Source organism: Engystomops pustulosus, chromosome 5 (assembly GCF_040894005.1).
Source record: "Engystomops pustulosus chromosome 5, aEngPut4.maternal, whole genome shotgun sequence".
Taxonomy (NCBI): Eukaryota; Metazoa; Chordata; class Amphibia; order Anura; family Leptodactylidae; genus Engystomops; species Engystomops pustulosus.
Genome location: NC_092415.1, coordinates 123,460,989 through 123,477,638, shown reverse-complemented (window position 1 = coordinate 123,477,638; position 16,650 = coordinate 123,460,989). Strand labels below are relative to the sequence as shown.

General features: G+C 43.2%; 1 protein-coding gene across 15 annotated transcripts in view; it reads left to right on the top strand.

Moving 5' to 3' along the window:
• The window catches only part of LOC140133169 (poly(rC)-binding protein 3-like), a 778,519-nt gene extending 771,034 nt beyond the window's left edge, over nt 1-7,485 (top strand). For 4 of the 15 annotated variants that reach the window (XM_072152944.1, XM_072152949.1, XM_072152945.1 and 1 more), the window contains one exon: nt 2,153-7,483. In XM_072152944.1, the coding sequence (XP_072009045.1) occupies nt 2,153-2,510 (358 nt within the window). In that variant the 3' untranslated portion in view covers nt 2,511-7,483. Of the gene's footprint in view, nt 1-2,152 lie in introns of all 15 variants that reach the window. The other 11 variants (XM_072152947.1, XM_072152943.1, XM_072152948.1 and 8 more) reach the window with 7 other exon arrangements.
• Nucleotides 7,486-16,650: the final 9,165 nt, after the last annotated feature.

Below are 16,650 nucleotides of genomic sequence, written 5' to 3'. Positions count from 1 at the left end.
TAGTCTGAGTGATTGGCGCTGTGAACACCCAGAAATGTACCCTTTAGTTGCTTGATCTTCTTCATGGACACCAATGGTACCAGGAAGCCCAGGAAGGCAGCCTAATCCACTCTTAGATAAAACTGAAGCTACTTTGGTTTTATCGGATTTCAGGTGTGTTATCAGTCGGGGTTCTGTATTGGTGTGTTATTGGGCGGCCGCGGTTTTAGGTGTGTGATTGGGTGGGTGGGGTCTCAGGTGTGTGATCGAGCGGGGTTTCAGGTGTGTGTTCGAGCGAGGTTTCAGTGTGTGATTGGGCAGGTGGGGTTTCAGGTGTTCAGGCAGGCCAGGGTTCGTGCTGTTTTTTTTCTGGGTGTTCTGGTGGGCAGCAATTCATCCGGTAAAGAGGGAGGGACCCAACACAGAGGGAGAGGGCCGAAAACAGAGGGAGGGGCCTGGAGGTATGCATCAGTGAATTATGAACCGGCCATGCGTCCCCTCCCTCCAACGGGCTCAGTCGCGGTCACAGAGGGGTGATTGTTACGCCCTTGGGTTTACGTGTGGTTAGCCTAACATCCATATATGTCTGTAGCTTTATGATACTTGTTTATATTAACTTTCAAGTAAAATCTTTCAATTAAATGTATTTGAATAGGAAGAAATTCCTTTTCTTTGTAAATGAATTGATTATTGATGAAGGTACAATAGGGCACATTTACTAGTGCAAACTGCCCTATATGCAGTGCATAGTGAGGAGGGTGCCAGATTTCTGGCGCAAGATCTTCATGAATCTGGTGCCACCATCTTTTCTATTTTTTAGTGCACATTTAGCATGGGCCATGCGACACATTTGGACACTGTTGGACTTTGCATGTTAAATCTGGCGCACAGTTTGACTGGCCACCAAACATCCTCTTCAGCACAGAAATGTCTCTCGAACACTTATTAAATACACGTAGTAAATACACGTACAAGCAGTTTTCACTAGAAAGAACATGCAAAGTCTGACAAAAAACTAGTGCACAGCCCTGACTAAATGTGGTCCAATGTTGGCAACATAGAGACAGCTATATATAAATTGATGGAGGTAATAATGTTAATAAGGCTCATTTATCATAAGGCAATTGCTGTGTGGCAGTTCACAGACTGTCTTTGAAGCTCTGCTGCCCGTCAGATTTCTTAAAAAGTCTTCTTGTAGTAATGGTTAAAAACATGTCAACCTCCTGGAAATATATGGTTGAAGTGCACAAGTTAGTGAACCACTTTAATTGTATCAACAATGCGATGTATACGCCTTTTATTAAAGAAAATAATTTTTACTGGTTTTAGGCATGCAATACAAAATAATGTTTTGGTCAATTCTCAAGACCTTGCCAAGGTCAAACGGATTGCCAATGTGATATATTTAGCCTCATGGAAAAAGGGTAATGTGCCAAGCGTCAGGGTTAAAACGGACATGCTGTCATTGAGCAAGGCGCTGTTATTAAATAGACTTTGACTTTTAAAGAAAGCTGTCAGCAGTAAAAAAAATGTTTAAAAAGTTGCTTTTTACCTTTACAAAGTCTTTAAAAAGTCACAATTTTAAATCTGAGGAATGAGTATTGCTTCATGTCATGTTTTTATGGTAAAAAGATTTTGGCTATTTTTTTTAACCATAAAAAAGCAGCCCGTTCACAGATGATAAATATATTCCAAAGTCTATAGGAATGATAAATGTCCCCCAAAGTCTATAGGAAAGAGAATCGGTATTTATGATAAAACAATTTCAAAACTTATTGGAATTGGAATTAATAAGAACAGAGCAGTAAAGTGAGAATTCTATTTTAAGCTTGTTTTAAATTTTGCTTTATCAATCATATCATTTTCTGTATTTCTGAGATTTCTTTCATTGACATTGCACGGACCTATGTTAAAACATTTTTAAGAGTGTTAGTCATGTTTTCCTCATCAAATCATTGTAAATATCTCTTCTTTAACACTTAACATTTTCCTCCTCTGAACCTCATTTTCCCTTTTTTCTCTTTCTCTCCCACCCATCCTTATGTATTTTCCTTTTTTGTCCCGTCTAATACAACCTCTCTGTGTTTGCTCTTTCTATACCATTCCTTTCTTCCCAAAATCCTTGCTTGACCATCCCAACCTATTTTGTTCCTGTTCTCCTCTTTATTTGCAGCTTAGAGATGGCTAAAGTGAGCACCCAGACTGCTATCCTTGCGAACCCTGTTGATCTCAACATGAACTTCTCTCATTCTACCACCCCTTCCTCAACTCCCTCCTCTATGGACGTGCTTGCAGCAGCTGCTGCTGGCACCACAGTTACCATCAATTCCCCCACCTCCCTACCAACTTTACCAAGCACCCACTATGCTGTTCCCGTCTCCACAATGCTTGGCATGAAAACTATCCCACTCCTGGCATTAAATGCAGTGGCCCCTGCAGGGGCCACTGGGAATTTACCTGCTTACACTCCCAAAATTCCATCGACGACTGGAGTTAAGAAATATGACCGACAGAAGTTTGCACCATATTGAAGGCATGAAAACATATCTCTACCAAGTCTTATAGATCACAATAATGACAACAATATTCTTAGTTTAATTACTATGTTAAATTGCAAAGCGTTTGTTGTTTCTGATTACATTTTGTCTTCTTGACTAATATAACTATTAACCCAAAGCAGTAACTAGTTCCAAGAGGAATATATTTTATCAGTTCTATTGTTGATTTATTTATGTAGAATGTGTTATTTTTTATTTTTAGTTTCTTTATGTATACAATTTTATGAAAGGTTCAATTGATAAAATGACCTGACAGTTAATATTTATAGTTTACAAGTTTACAAGTTTGTACACCTTTGCAAACTGAAGACTGAATAAAACACAAACAAATCTATGATTAAATTTAGCATCCAATTGTCTAGCAACTATTTCCTAATGGTTAATGATCAGAACATAAGTGGAACTCAAAGCTGCCAGAGATTGATAGTGTTGATAGTTTGTGCTATTTGAGCCATTTGTGTCTCCTCAAGTGTTATCTAGTTTAAATAAAAACAAATAAACAATAGGCATTATGCTAAAATAGAGACAGAATCAATTATTACCTGATAAATTTCAGTAAAATTTTTTAAATGTCCTAGTCAGTCATTTTACTGTTACAGTTACGTGCCAGTACTGATGTGACCACTGTAGCCAATCACTGTGATCTAAGAAACAAAGTAAGTATCAGTAACCAACAGTCAGTGGGGTTATTTTCTTGTTATATTTTAGCTTTTATAGATTTTGTGTGTGACCTTTTGCATATAAAACTCACACTTGGCTCACAAATTACAAAACAACTAAAAATATTAAAAGTTATCTAATATTGCATGAGTTAAAAATCACTGAATATTTTACCATATTGTTGAATTAATTGATATTTCATAAGGATAATATGAAAGATAAAAGAATCTGCCTTTTTAAGTACTACTTCATCTGTTTTCTCTACTTCATCTGTAGATAACCTGGAATATTTACAATTTATGTAAGCATATATTAAATAAGGATACGTTCATACCGAAATATTTGAGTGAATATTTAGAATTTGTGTTTGTATGCAGAAATCAATTTGATTTTATAATTATTTTAAATTCAATTTTGATTCAGGCAAATTGCCCTTCATTCTTATGAAATGTTACAAATATTTACAGCTATATACAATTGGTATGGAAAGTATTCAAACCCCTTTTAATGTTTCCATCTTTGTTGCATTGCAGGCAATTGGTAAGCTCCAAAAAGTTCTGTTTTTGTCCATTAATGTAAACTTTGCACCCCATCCTTACAGAAAAAAACAGGAATTTAGATATGTTTGCTAATTTATTAAACAAGAAAATGCAAAATATCACGACCCTTTGCTGTGACACTCATCACTTATATTAAACTCACATGCTGTCCATTTCCTTCTGATCCTCCCTGAGATGGTTCTGCTTCTTAATTGGAGTCCATCTGCATTTAGTTAAACTGATTGGACTTGATTAGGAAAGGCAAACAGCTCTAAGTGCATGCCAGCAAACATGACAATCATGAGGTCTAAGAAACCAAAGAAGCTCAGAGACAGAATTGTGACAAGCCACAGATGTGGCCCAAGTTACAAAAGAATTTCTGCAGCAGTCAAGGTTTCTAAACGCACAGTGGCCTCCATAATCCTTATATGGAATTTTTAAATGGGACAACTACAACTCTTCCTTGACCAGGCCGTCCATCCAAACTAAGCATTTGTGGGAGAAGAGCCTAACTCTTTTAATACTCTGTTCAATCTATTAGTTATTATTACTACACTATAACATAAGAACACATAGTTTGATCATTTCGACATACAGTATTTGCATAAGTCTACAGAACAATATAGAATATAATAATATTTTAAATAAATAAAAATGCACAATTTTTATACTCTTTTGTGATGTTATGCTTTTAAACAAAAATAATTTTTTACAAGAATTTTAGATTAGTTACAGTTATATTAATATGACACACTATGCAGCTTTAATACTTGTAGAAATTCTACTGCACTCCTGTTTCAGTATTTGATGGTGCCAAAATAGGGTCCCAACCCTGTATGTAAGTAAGGATATGGAAGATGGCACTCAATCCAATTTTGAAAATAAATGCTTTTATTTGGCTAACCCACAGCCAAGGTCTGGAGCGGCCAATACCGCTTCTATCTTCCAGGCTTAGGATCGCTATACAGTACAATCCGGTGAGTCTCCCTTCATGTAAATATTGAGAGATGATTATTATGTCCAGTATGAACCAACACTATTGGATCGCCATATGTGATTGTTAAAAAGTATATATCACAATATTCACTTGTACTAAACCATTAAGGGTAGGGTTAAACTGATAGCATACACAAGCTGTACACGAGATGTACACGAGCTGTGACATAGTGTATGGGATGAGCTACTGTACATTACATAAAGCCTAAATATATATGAATACCATATATAGGGACACAGAACGTCCAACACTACAAGACACACCTCTACTATGACTATATATGACAGACGGACAGTGTCATGGGGGCGGATACCGAGAGGCTGATACGGCGGATACCGAGAGGCTGTTACATCGGGGCTGATACATCAAGGCTACAACAGCTGGACAACGCTAACAACTGAAACTACTGCTCTCACATCTCGGACGACACATGGAGAAGACACAACAGGTGTAATGTATGACAATGTATGAAGAGCTACGGGAAGAGATGGAACCTCCCAGCCATTACGGAACATTTCCTCACTGATACACTGACTGACATGGACACGTGACTGATAACCTGTGCAAGTATCTTGTATCCTGTATTCTGCAACCTGGATGATGCCAATAAAGGAGACTTTTTATAAGTATCATCGAGTCCTTCTGGTGTCACCGAGTGACGTATTTTGGGAATAATCACTTTGACACCAAGTGTAGTTATTTGTATCAAATTACATTTAACAATACACAGAACAATAGACAATATCTATTATTAGATATTTACAGTGATTAATACCTATGTGCACTAGATCTACAACATGTCTCCCTTTATGTTAATATAATGATGCTTATTATGTCTAGCATGAACCAATACCATTTGATCACCAATTAAGATCTATAGCTATGTGCACCAGATCTGTAACAGGTCACCATCGGACAGTCTGTCCGCTAACAACATTTAAACAGTGCCTAATTATCTCCCACAAGTAGAAGGTCACTTTTATACATATAATTTTATACAACAAAACCAAAAATAGAAACCAGCCCTTTTCTACAATACATCACATACAACTCTCAAAACAATGACCAATTAAAAGCCCAAACAAGGAGAGCTGCAAAAGCCGTCAATAAAAATTCATAGTATACTTTATTGAAATATTAATACATACAATTCAAGGTTATATACTAAATAATAGGGAAAGATAAAAAGGGGAAAGCGAGTGGCCCCTGATGGAAATTGGGGCAACCATGGAGTACACAAGTGCCCTCAGAATACCCAAAAACCAAAAATAAATAAATAACAACTCAGACTACGAAGATCTAGTCAATAATTAATAATGCAGACGGGGGTATAACAAAGATTCCTTTCATCAGTCAATCATATATGAGGTGGAGACCGTAGGTACCTTCCGACTCCAAAAATTAATGTAAATGGTTAGTGCTTACCCGAAAGCTACCTGAGTTTATTGGCCCCCTCAGGTCTCCCCACTGTACCTATTACCATGAAATCCTGTCATTTCTACTTGCTTATTTTCCTAAAATATACTGTAATGGAAACAATGAACTCAAGATGTCGCCGAGATCTTGGACCACACCTAACACTTTGAGGCTGAGGAATTTCAGGAATCCCCCATGGTGATGTCAACGTGCGACAGCAGGGAAGTTCTCCAATCAAGAGATTGTCTGCTATTGTGCTTTGTATGCTCCTCCTTTTTCTGCTTTCTCCTACTTTTCTATATAGACTTGTGAAACCAAATAAAGCTTGCGCAGTGCTGCTTTGCCCGGGGCAATGTTAGCATGAATCATTCCTTACGCCGTGCACACATGCATTTAACCAATATGATTGGAAGCACACAGCCAACACACACTAAAAGAGGATATCTGAAATCCTACCCAGTTGGAGTCACTACTGAGATCCCCGTAAGCAAGACCAGGACCCCTCGTTCCGGCACCACCTACAACCTCAGGATCACTGCTTCCCGACTGGGACTGATCAACCCACAATCACGATAAGTTTCAGATTACATATGTTAACCTGTTACTTGCCTGTGACTCAAAGGGATGGTGAAACTGTGGTTGTAAGCAGCCGGGATTGAAGGGTAAATATATATAGCCACTTGGTGTCCTGTGCGAGGTCTGAATTGTTAGACACCTCTGTGTGAGATTGAAGGATGGGCTTTGGCTGTAGTGTGAGCGGCGCTTTGCTGAGCCAGAACAGAAAGGGAGGGAGAGGACGTTCAAAGTTCAGACAAGATACTGAAAGGAGTACAGCGAAGCAACAGTGAAGATCAGACATAGGGGTTGTTAGAACAGGGGAGAATAAGATGGGTGTCTGCACATCAGACATAGGGCCGCCAGCACAAGTGAGGAGAATAGGACAGTTGTCTGCACATCAGACATAGGCCGCCAGAATGAGAGTACAGGTAAAGAATGGATGTCTGGGATTTTGACAGGAATTAGGAGAAGATGGAGTTGTTAAAAGGGGCCTTCTGATTTACCTCTGTAAACGATGATCGGAAGAGAAAAGAACGTCCTCCCGGAGGGAACCACTGGTGCGCTAGCGATAGTTCAGTGCAGGGAAGGGAAAGATGCATAGACAGAAGGTTGTTGAGTTAAGTAGGACTGATGGAAAAGTGCAAAGTTGACATAATGGAACATAACGGCTGGTAGCATTGTGGTAAAAAGAAAAGTAGTAGTGAAGGTTTGAAGGTTTTGGGATGTGTCAGAGGATCTGATGATTGTACACGTGAGAAAACACACTTAGAGTCTCTGGATTTGACGGACGGACCAGGACAGAGTGACAGGAATCCTTTGAAGAGTGCCCATTGAAGAAAGATAGAACGAGACACGGGCGGCGCCCCTAGTGCAATAGGTCACTTATAAGTGAGATGAGGTATTAGAGAGTATCTGCTCACCTGAAGACACCTTGTGTCTTATGCGTCTAGAGTAGATACTTTTTGTTCTCCGGTAGCTATGGCTAGGGTGTGCTGCATCTTCCCGGGGTCCGGTACAGTGGTAGTGCCGGATAGGGAATCACAGGGATGTAAAGGTTTGAAAAAACCGGGTTGGTATAAGACGCGCTGCCCCAATTGAGTTGTATCCGACACGGTAGTGGAGTGTAAGATATTATTTATTTAGAGGATAAAAAGGACTACGCGTTTCGGGGGTGGTCTACCCCCTTCCTCAGGTCCGTGATAATTGCTAGGCAAAACAACATGATAAAAACTAGTTTAGAGTATATATACATATAAAAGATGATGTTTGTTTTTTTGAAAAGATTATATAAAGAATAAAAACGTGTCTATAAAGTACAGGTCATTTCGTCGTTTCTTGGTGGAATAAATTCATATCATACAAGTACTGACAAAAATAATTCATAATTGATAGTATCAAAGGAAATACATAAACAGGAAATTCATAGTAATGCGTAAAAGAAAATTCATAAAAAGAAAATACATGTGGTTCATGTAGGGAAGTCTGAATATAAATAATATAAAATATGGTAATAGGGTAAACTGTATAGAATATATAAAATATAATATATAAAAATGTAATATATAAAATATCATGCAGGTATGGGGTGGTGGAGAAAAAGATAGTGTAGAGCAGGCGGGATTCCATACTATAGTGGATGCGTGGAACAGATGGGTTTGTGATGCAGATGAATTGGGTAATAGGGAGATGGGTTAATGATATAATGTGGTGTACAAATCAATTATGTAGTTACCTTGAGCGCCAGGGTTCAGGGTAAACACAGGACGGCTGTTGAAGAGTGAGAGGGGGATTAAGTGCCTTGAATGAGAGCATCTGTATGATAGCGGGGGTATGAGGGGGGAGATAACTTACTGTTCCCGGTGTTCAGGGTGAACACAGGATCGCCGGGGTTCAGGGTAAACACAGGACGGCTGTTGGAGAGTGAAAGTGGGATTAAGTTCCTTGGATGCGAGCATCTGTGGGATAGCGGGGGTGTGGAGGGGAAGGTGACTTACTGTTCCCGGTGTTGAAGGCTGTGTGGCTGGTTTCGGCGCAAAGTGTGCGCCCAATGGGAGCAGGAGCCTTTTATGTGTGCGGAGATAATAGGTGTAAGGGGTGTATGGATAAAGTTAAAAAAAAAAAATAAATAAAAATAGTTGTAAGAGGTGTATGAATAAAGTTGGGAGGAAAAAAAAAAAAAATGGATGACTAATAATTAAATGAATATTAGTTAAATGAATAATTAGATCATTAAATAGATCATAAGTAGATGAGTCTGCGTATGTGAGTATTGTGGAATCAGGTACGTTCGATTAGTTCATTTAGTCCATTGGGGGTCAGGGTGTTTAATTTAAAGATCCAAAAGTTCTCCCTACGGACCAGTTGGTTAAACCTATCTGGATGTGAGGTCGGGATTTGCTCGATCGGGATGAGTTTCAATAGGAGTGGGTCTTTGTTGTGTGGGGATCCGGTTGGAGACCCTCCAGAGGGAAATCTCTACTTTTACACTACTGGCTGCCCCGAGGAACAATGGAATACTATAACACCAGATGGACCAGTCGAGAAAACCTCATCAGGGAACTATCCCACACCAGAACAAAGACAACTCACAATGCCACAGCGAGTGAAAATCCTTCACTTACAAAAACCATGACTGATTTATTCTTGTCCCTAGAGGATGAGTGCAAGAAAGAAATCCAACATAACATCGACATTGCCTTCCTTAATATATATCTGGAAGAAAACATCACACCCCGTGGTCTCAGGATGCCCTTTAAATCCCCTTTCCCTGACGACATCTCCTTTTCAAAAAATTGGGAATCCTATATGGAGTCCTGCTCAAAAGGCATGTTGAACAGGATCATCGAAAAAAGATCCGCCATCACAAAACAAGCAGACCTCTCTATAATTTCAATCAAACAAACCCTAGACAAATATTCCACCCACCCGAAATTCCCAGAACTAAACAGCTCCATCTCCAATAGGTTAAGATTAGAGATGAGCGAACATACTCGTCCGAGCTTGATGCTCTATCGAGCATTAGCGTACTCGTAACTGCTCGTTGCTCGGACGAGTATTTCGCCCGCTCGAGAAAATGGCAGCTCCCGCCGTTTTGCTTTTTGGCGGCCAGAAACAGAGCCAATCACAAGCCAGGAGACTCTGCACTCCACCCAGCATGACGTGGTACCCTTACACGTCGATAGCAGTGGTTGGCTGGCCAGATCAGGTGACCCTGGGATAGACTAGCCGCTGCCCGCGCTGCTCGGATCATTCTCTGTCTGGATGCCGCTAGGGAGAGAGCTGCTGCTGGTCAGGGAAAGCGTTAGGGTGTTCTATTAGCTTACTGTTAGGCAGGAGTGATTCTACAACAGCCCTTCTTAGGGCTACAATAACGTTATCCTTTTTTTTTTTATTTGCTTGTGGCTGGGCTTGCTGCCACTAGTAGTGTGGTAGTAGTACCATATTGTGAGGAATTAGCAGGGGGACTTGCTACCGTTGTGTTTAGCTCTTAGTGACACACATATCTACCTCAAACACCAAAGTGGGAAAATTTATTAGGGGTTTGATTTCAATTAGGCACAGTCTGCCAGTTTCTTTTTATTTTACGTTTATTTTTTTCATAACTCAGCGTCATCTCATCTGGCATAGTAGTGTGCTTTAATACTTGGCTAGAAAATAGCCATAGGAGAATCCAAACGGCTTACTTACGCCTACAGTAGCGTTATATATATTTGATTTCTGGTTGATCTGCTGGTGGCTGTAGTTGTTGCAGTGCATCTACTAGCAAATTGTGAGCAATTTGGAGTGAGACTTGCGACCACTGTGTTTTGCGCTTAGTGACGCACATATCCATCGCAAAGACCGAAGTGGGAAAATTTATTAGGGCCCGGGGTTGGATTTCAATTAGGCACAGTCTGCCATTTCCTTTTTTATTTTACGTTTATTTTTTTCATAACTCAGCGTCATCTCATCTGGCATAGTAGTGTGCTTTAATACTTGGCTAGAAAATAGCCATAGGAGAATCCAAAACGGCTTACTTACGCCTACAGTAGCGTTATATATATTTGATTTCTGGTTGATCTGCTGGTGGCTGTAGTTGTTGCAGTGCATCTACTAGCAAATTGTGAGCAATTTGGAGTGAGACTTGCGACCACTGTGTTTTGCGCTTAGTGACGCACATATCCATCGCAAAGACCGAAGTGGGAAAATTTATTAGGGCCCGGGGTTGGATTTCAATTAGGCACAGTCTGCCATTTCCTTTTTTATTTTACGTTTATTTTTTTCATAACTCAGCGTCATCTCATCTGGCATAGTAGTGTGCTTTAATACTTGGCTAGAAAATAGCCATAGGAGAATCCAAAACGGCTTACTTACGCCTACAGTAGCGTTATATATATTTGATTTCTGGTTGATCTGCTGGTGGCTGTAGTTGTTGCAGTGCATCTACTAGCAAATTGTGAGCAATTTGGAGTGAGACTTGCGACCACTGTGTTTTGCGCTTAGTGACGCACATATCCATCGCAAAGACCGAAGTGGGAAAATTTATTAGGGCCCGGGGTTGGATTTCAATTAGGCACAGTCTGCCATTTCCTTTTTTATTTTACGTTTATTTTTTTCATAACTCAGCGTCATCTCATCTGGCATAGTAGTGTGCTTTAATACTTGGCTAGAAAATAGCCATAGGAGAATCCAAAACGGCTTACTTACGCCTACAGTAGCGTTATATATATTTGATTTCTGGTTGATCTGCTGGTGGCTGTAGTTGTTGCAGTGCATCTACTAGCAAATTGTGAGCAATTTGGAGTGAGACTTGCGACCACTGTGTTTTGCGCTTAGTGACGCACATATCCATCGCAAAGACCGAAGTGGGAAAATTTATTAGGGCCCGGGGTTGGATTTCAATTAGGCACAGTCTGCCATTTCCTTTTTTATTTTACGTTTATTTTTTTCATAACTCAGCGTCATCTCATCTGGCATAGTAGTGTGCTTTAATACTTGGCTAGAAAATAGCCATAGGAGAATCCAAAACGGCTTACTTACGCCTACAGTAGCGTTATATATATTTGATTTCTGGTTGATCTGCTGGTGGCTGTAGTTGTTGCAGTGCATCTACTAGCAAATTGTGAGCAATTTGGAGTGAGACTTGCGACCACTGTGTTTTGCGCTTAGTGACGCACATATCCATCGCAAAGACCGAAGTGGGAAAATTTATTAGGGCCCGGGATTGGATTTCAATTAGGCACAGTCTGCCATTTCCTTTTTTATTTTACGTTTATTTTTTTCATAACTCAGCGTCATCTCATCTGGCATAGTAGTGTGCTTTAATACTTGGCTAGAAAATAGCCATAGGAGAATCCAAAACGGCTTACTTACGCCTACAGTAGCGTTATATATATTTGATTTCTGGTTGATCTGCTGGTGGCTGTAGTTGTTGCAGTGCATCTACTAGCAAATTGTGAGCAATTTGGAGTGAGACTTGCGACCACTGTGTTTTGCGCTTAGTGACGCACATATCCATCGCAAAGACCGAAGTGGGAAAATTTATTAGGACCCGGGGTTGGATTTCAATTAGGCACAGTCTGCCATTTCCTTTTTTATTTTACGTTTATTTTTTTCATAACTCAGCGTCATCTCATCTGGCATAGCAGTGTGCTTTCATACTTGGCTAGAAAATAGCCATAGCAATAGGATAGCATCGTTTGGTTTTAAAAACTAAAAAACACAAAAAAAAAAAAAAAACACAAAAAAAAGGTAAAAAAAAAATTAAAGTTATAACTCTCATTTTCAAAATGTTTAACCCGAGGGCTAGGGGTAGAGGACGAGGGCGGGGACGTGGGCGTCCAACTACTGCAGGGGTCAGAGGCCGTGGTCCTGGGCGGGGTGAGACACCACCTGCTGATGAGGGAGCAGGGGAACGCCGCAGAGCTACACTCCCTAGGTTCATGTCTGAAGTTACTGGGACTCGTGGTAGAGCACTGTTGAGGCCAGAACAGTGCGAACAGGTGATGTCGTGGATTGCCGACAATGCTTCGAGCAATTTGTCCACCAGTCAGTCTTCCACGCAGTCCACCCATGTCACCGAAATCGGCACTCCTCCAGCTCCTGCACCTCAGCCTCCTCCCCCCCAGTGTGCCCCCTCCGAGCAAAATTTGCCATTTGAACCGGCATACTCTGAGGAACTGTTTTCTGGACCCTTCCCACAGTCACAAACCACTTGTCCGGTTGCTGATGAGCAATTTTCCGATGCCCAGGTTTTCCACCAGTCGCAGTCTGTGGGTGATGATGACCTTCTTGACGTAGTGGAAGAAGTGTGTAAAGAGGTGTCCGACGATGAGGAGACACGGTTGTCAGACAGTGGGGAAGTTGTTGTCAGGGCAGGAAGTCCGAGGGGGGAGCAGACTGAGGGATCGGAGGATGATGAGGTGACAGACCCAAGCTGGGTTGAGAGGCCGGGTGAACACAGTGCTTCTGAGACGGAGGAGAGTCCTCGACCAGAACAGGTTGGAAGAGGCAGTGGTGGGGCCAGACGGAGAGGCAGGGCCAGAGCTGGTGCATCAGCGCCAAATGTGTCAACTAGTGAAGCTCCCGTGGCGAGGGCTCCTGCGGCGAGGGCTAGATTTTCAGAAGTCTGGAGGTTCTTTAAGGAAACACCGGATGACCAACGGACTGTGGTGTGCCACATTTGCCAAACCAGGATCAGCAGGGGTTCCACCACTACTAGCTTAACTACCACCAGTATGCGCAGGCATATGAATGCTAAACACCCCACTCAGTGGCAACAAGCGCGTTCACCTCCGGCCGTGCACACCACTGCTCCTTCCCCTGTGTCAGCTGATAGTCAGCCCCCTGCCCAGGACCCTGCCACAAAAACCCCATCGTCGCCTCCACGATCCTCCACAGCATCCACCAGCGTTCAGCTCTCCATACCCCAGACGCTGGAGCGGAAACGCAAATATAGTGCAACCCACCCGCACGCCCAAGCCCTTAATGTGCACATCTCCAGATTGCTAAGCCTGGAGATGCTGCCCTATAGGCTAGTAGAGACCGAGGCCTTTCGCAGCCTCATGGCGGCGGCCGCCCCTCGGTATTCGGTCCCCAGCCGCCACTACTTTTCCCGATGTGCCGTCCCAGCCCTGCACCAGCACGTGTCAGACAACATAATCCGTGCCCTGACCAACGCCGTTTCTGACAAGGTCCACCTGACCACGGACACGTGGACGAGTGCTGCCGGGCAGGGCCACTATATATCGCTGACGGCACATTGGGTTAACTTGGTGGAGGCTGGGACCGAGTCTGACCCTGCGGCTGGTCATATACTGCCGACGCCGAGGATTGCGGGGCCTACCTCGGTCCAGGTGTTTCAGGCCTACTATGCCTCCTCCTCCTCCCACCCCTCCTCCACCTCCTCCTCCGAACGACCATCCGTGGGCATGGCGCCATCAGTCGGTAGCTCTAGGCACAGCAGCAGTGCAGTCGCTAAGCGACAGCAGGCGGTGCTGAAACTGCTGAGCCTAGGCGATAAAAGGCACACCGCCCAAGAACTATTACAGGGCATCACGGCGCAGACTGATCTGTGGCTGGCACCGCTGAACCTGAAGCCAGGCATGGTTGTGTGTGACAACGGCCGTAACCTGGTGGCGGCTCTGCAACTCGGCAGACTGACACATGTGCCATGCCTGGCCCATGTGTTAAATCTGATAGTTCAGCGTTTCCTCAAGTCATACCCCAATCTGTCTGATTTGCTCACGAAGGTGCGCCGCATCTGTGCGCATTTCAGGAAGTCCAGCACAGATGCTGCCACTCTCAGGGCAGCGCAGCGCCGCCTCCAACTGCCCGCTCACCGACTCTTGTGCGACGTGCCCACGAGGTGGAATTCAACACTGACCATGTTATCCAGAGTTTACCAGCAGCGCCGAGCGATTGTAGACTGCCAGATGTCAACTTCCACCAGAACTGGTAGTCAGGTCAGTCAGCTTCCTCAAGTCTACAATGAGGAGTGGACGTGGATGTCTGATATCTGTCAGGTGCTGAGTAACTTTGAGGAGTCAACACAGATGGTCAGTGGCGATGCCGCCATCATCAGCCTCACCATCCCGCTGCTTGGCCTGTTGAAAAACTCTCTGGTCAGCATGAAGTCGGAAGCTTTGCGCTCCTCACAAGAGACGGGGGAAGAAGATTCCCTTGTTGATAGCCAAAGCACCCTTAGGTCTGTTTCTCAGCGCATATCGGAGGAGGTGGAGGAGGATGAGGAGGAAGAGGAGGAGAATGTTGGCGAGACACAAGAGGGGACCATTGTTGAGTCCTTCACTGTTGAGCGTGTATGGGCAGAAGAAGAGGAGTTGGAGGAGGAGGAAATGGACAGTCAGGCCAGTGAGGGGAGTGAATTCTTTCGCGTTGGTACTCTGGCGCATATGGCAGATTTCATGCTAGGCTGCCTATCCCGTGACCCTCGCGTTCAAAGAATTTATTCCAGCACCGATTACTGGGTGTTCACTCTCCTGGACCCACGGTACAAGCAAAATCTTTCCACTCTCATCCCTGGAGAGGAAAGGAGTGTGAGAATGCATGAATACCAGCAGGCCCTGGTGCACAAGCTGAAACAGTATTTCCCTTCTGACAGCGCTAGCGGCAGAGTGCGTAGTTCTGCGGGACAAGTAGCGAGGGAGAGTAGGCGAGCAGGCAGCTTGTCCAGCACTGGCAAGGGTACGCTTTACAAGGCTTTTGCCAGCTTTATGTCACCCCAGCAAGACACTGTCACCTGTCCCCAGTCTCGGCAGAGTAGGGCTGATCTTTACAGAAAGATGGTGAGGGAGTACGTAGCTGACCATACCATCGTCCTAAATGATCACACAGCTCCCTACAACTACTGGGTTTCAAAGCTGGACATGTGGCACGAACTGGCGCTGTACGCCTTGGAGGTTCTTGCCTGCCCTGCCGCTAGCGTCTTGTCCGAGCGGGTTTTCAGTGCAGCTGGTGGCATCATCACCGATAAGCGTACACGCCTGTCGACTGACAGCGCTGACAGGCTGACGCTTATCAAGATGAATAAAGCCTGGATTTCTCCTAATTTCCAATCTCCACCAGGTGAAGAAAGCTCAACCTGAATAATTTATCCACTCCTCCTCCTCCTCATTTTCCTCCTTCTCCTCCTCTTTGTACAGTAAAGCAGAGGAAACTGGCTATTTTTTTACAGGGCCCACTGGCTCTAGCTATAGTACTTTATGCATTTAATTTTTATGGAGGGCCACCGACCCGGTCCTCTGTTTTAAACAATTTTTGGGAGTGCCACATACAGGCACTCAATCTATTCAATTTTTCTGGAGGGCCACCTACCTGCTCCTCTGGTTTGAAAACTTTTTTGGACTGCCACATACAGGCACTCAATCTATTCAATTTTTATGGAGGGCCACCTACCTGCTCCTCTGGTTTGAAAACTTTTTTGGACTGCCACATACAGGCACTCAATCTATTCCATTTTTATGGAGGGCCACCTACCTGCTCCTCTGGTTTGAAAACTTTTTTGGACTGCCACATACAGGCACTCAATCTATTCCATTTTTATGGAGGGCCACCTACCTGCTCCTCTGGTTTGAAAACTTTTTTGGACTGCCACATACAGGCACTCAATCTATTCCATTTTTATGGAGGGCCACCTACCTGCTCCTCTGGTTTGAAAACTTTTTTGGACTGCCACATACAGGCACTCAATCTATTCCATTTTTATGGAGGGCCACCTACCTGCTCCTCTGGTTTGAAAACTTTTTTGGACTGCCACATACAGGCACTCAGTCTATTCCATTTTTATGGAGGGCCACCTACCTGCTCCTCTGGTTTGAAAACTTTTTTGGACTGCCACATACAGGCACTATCCAAATTGAATTGTCTCCATAGCAGCCTCCACACGTTGTCTCCATTGCTACCTCCAAAAGTCGTCCATATAGCTGCCTCCATACATCGTCCCTTT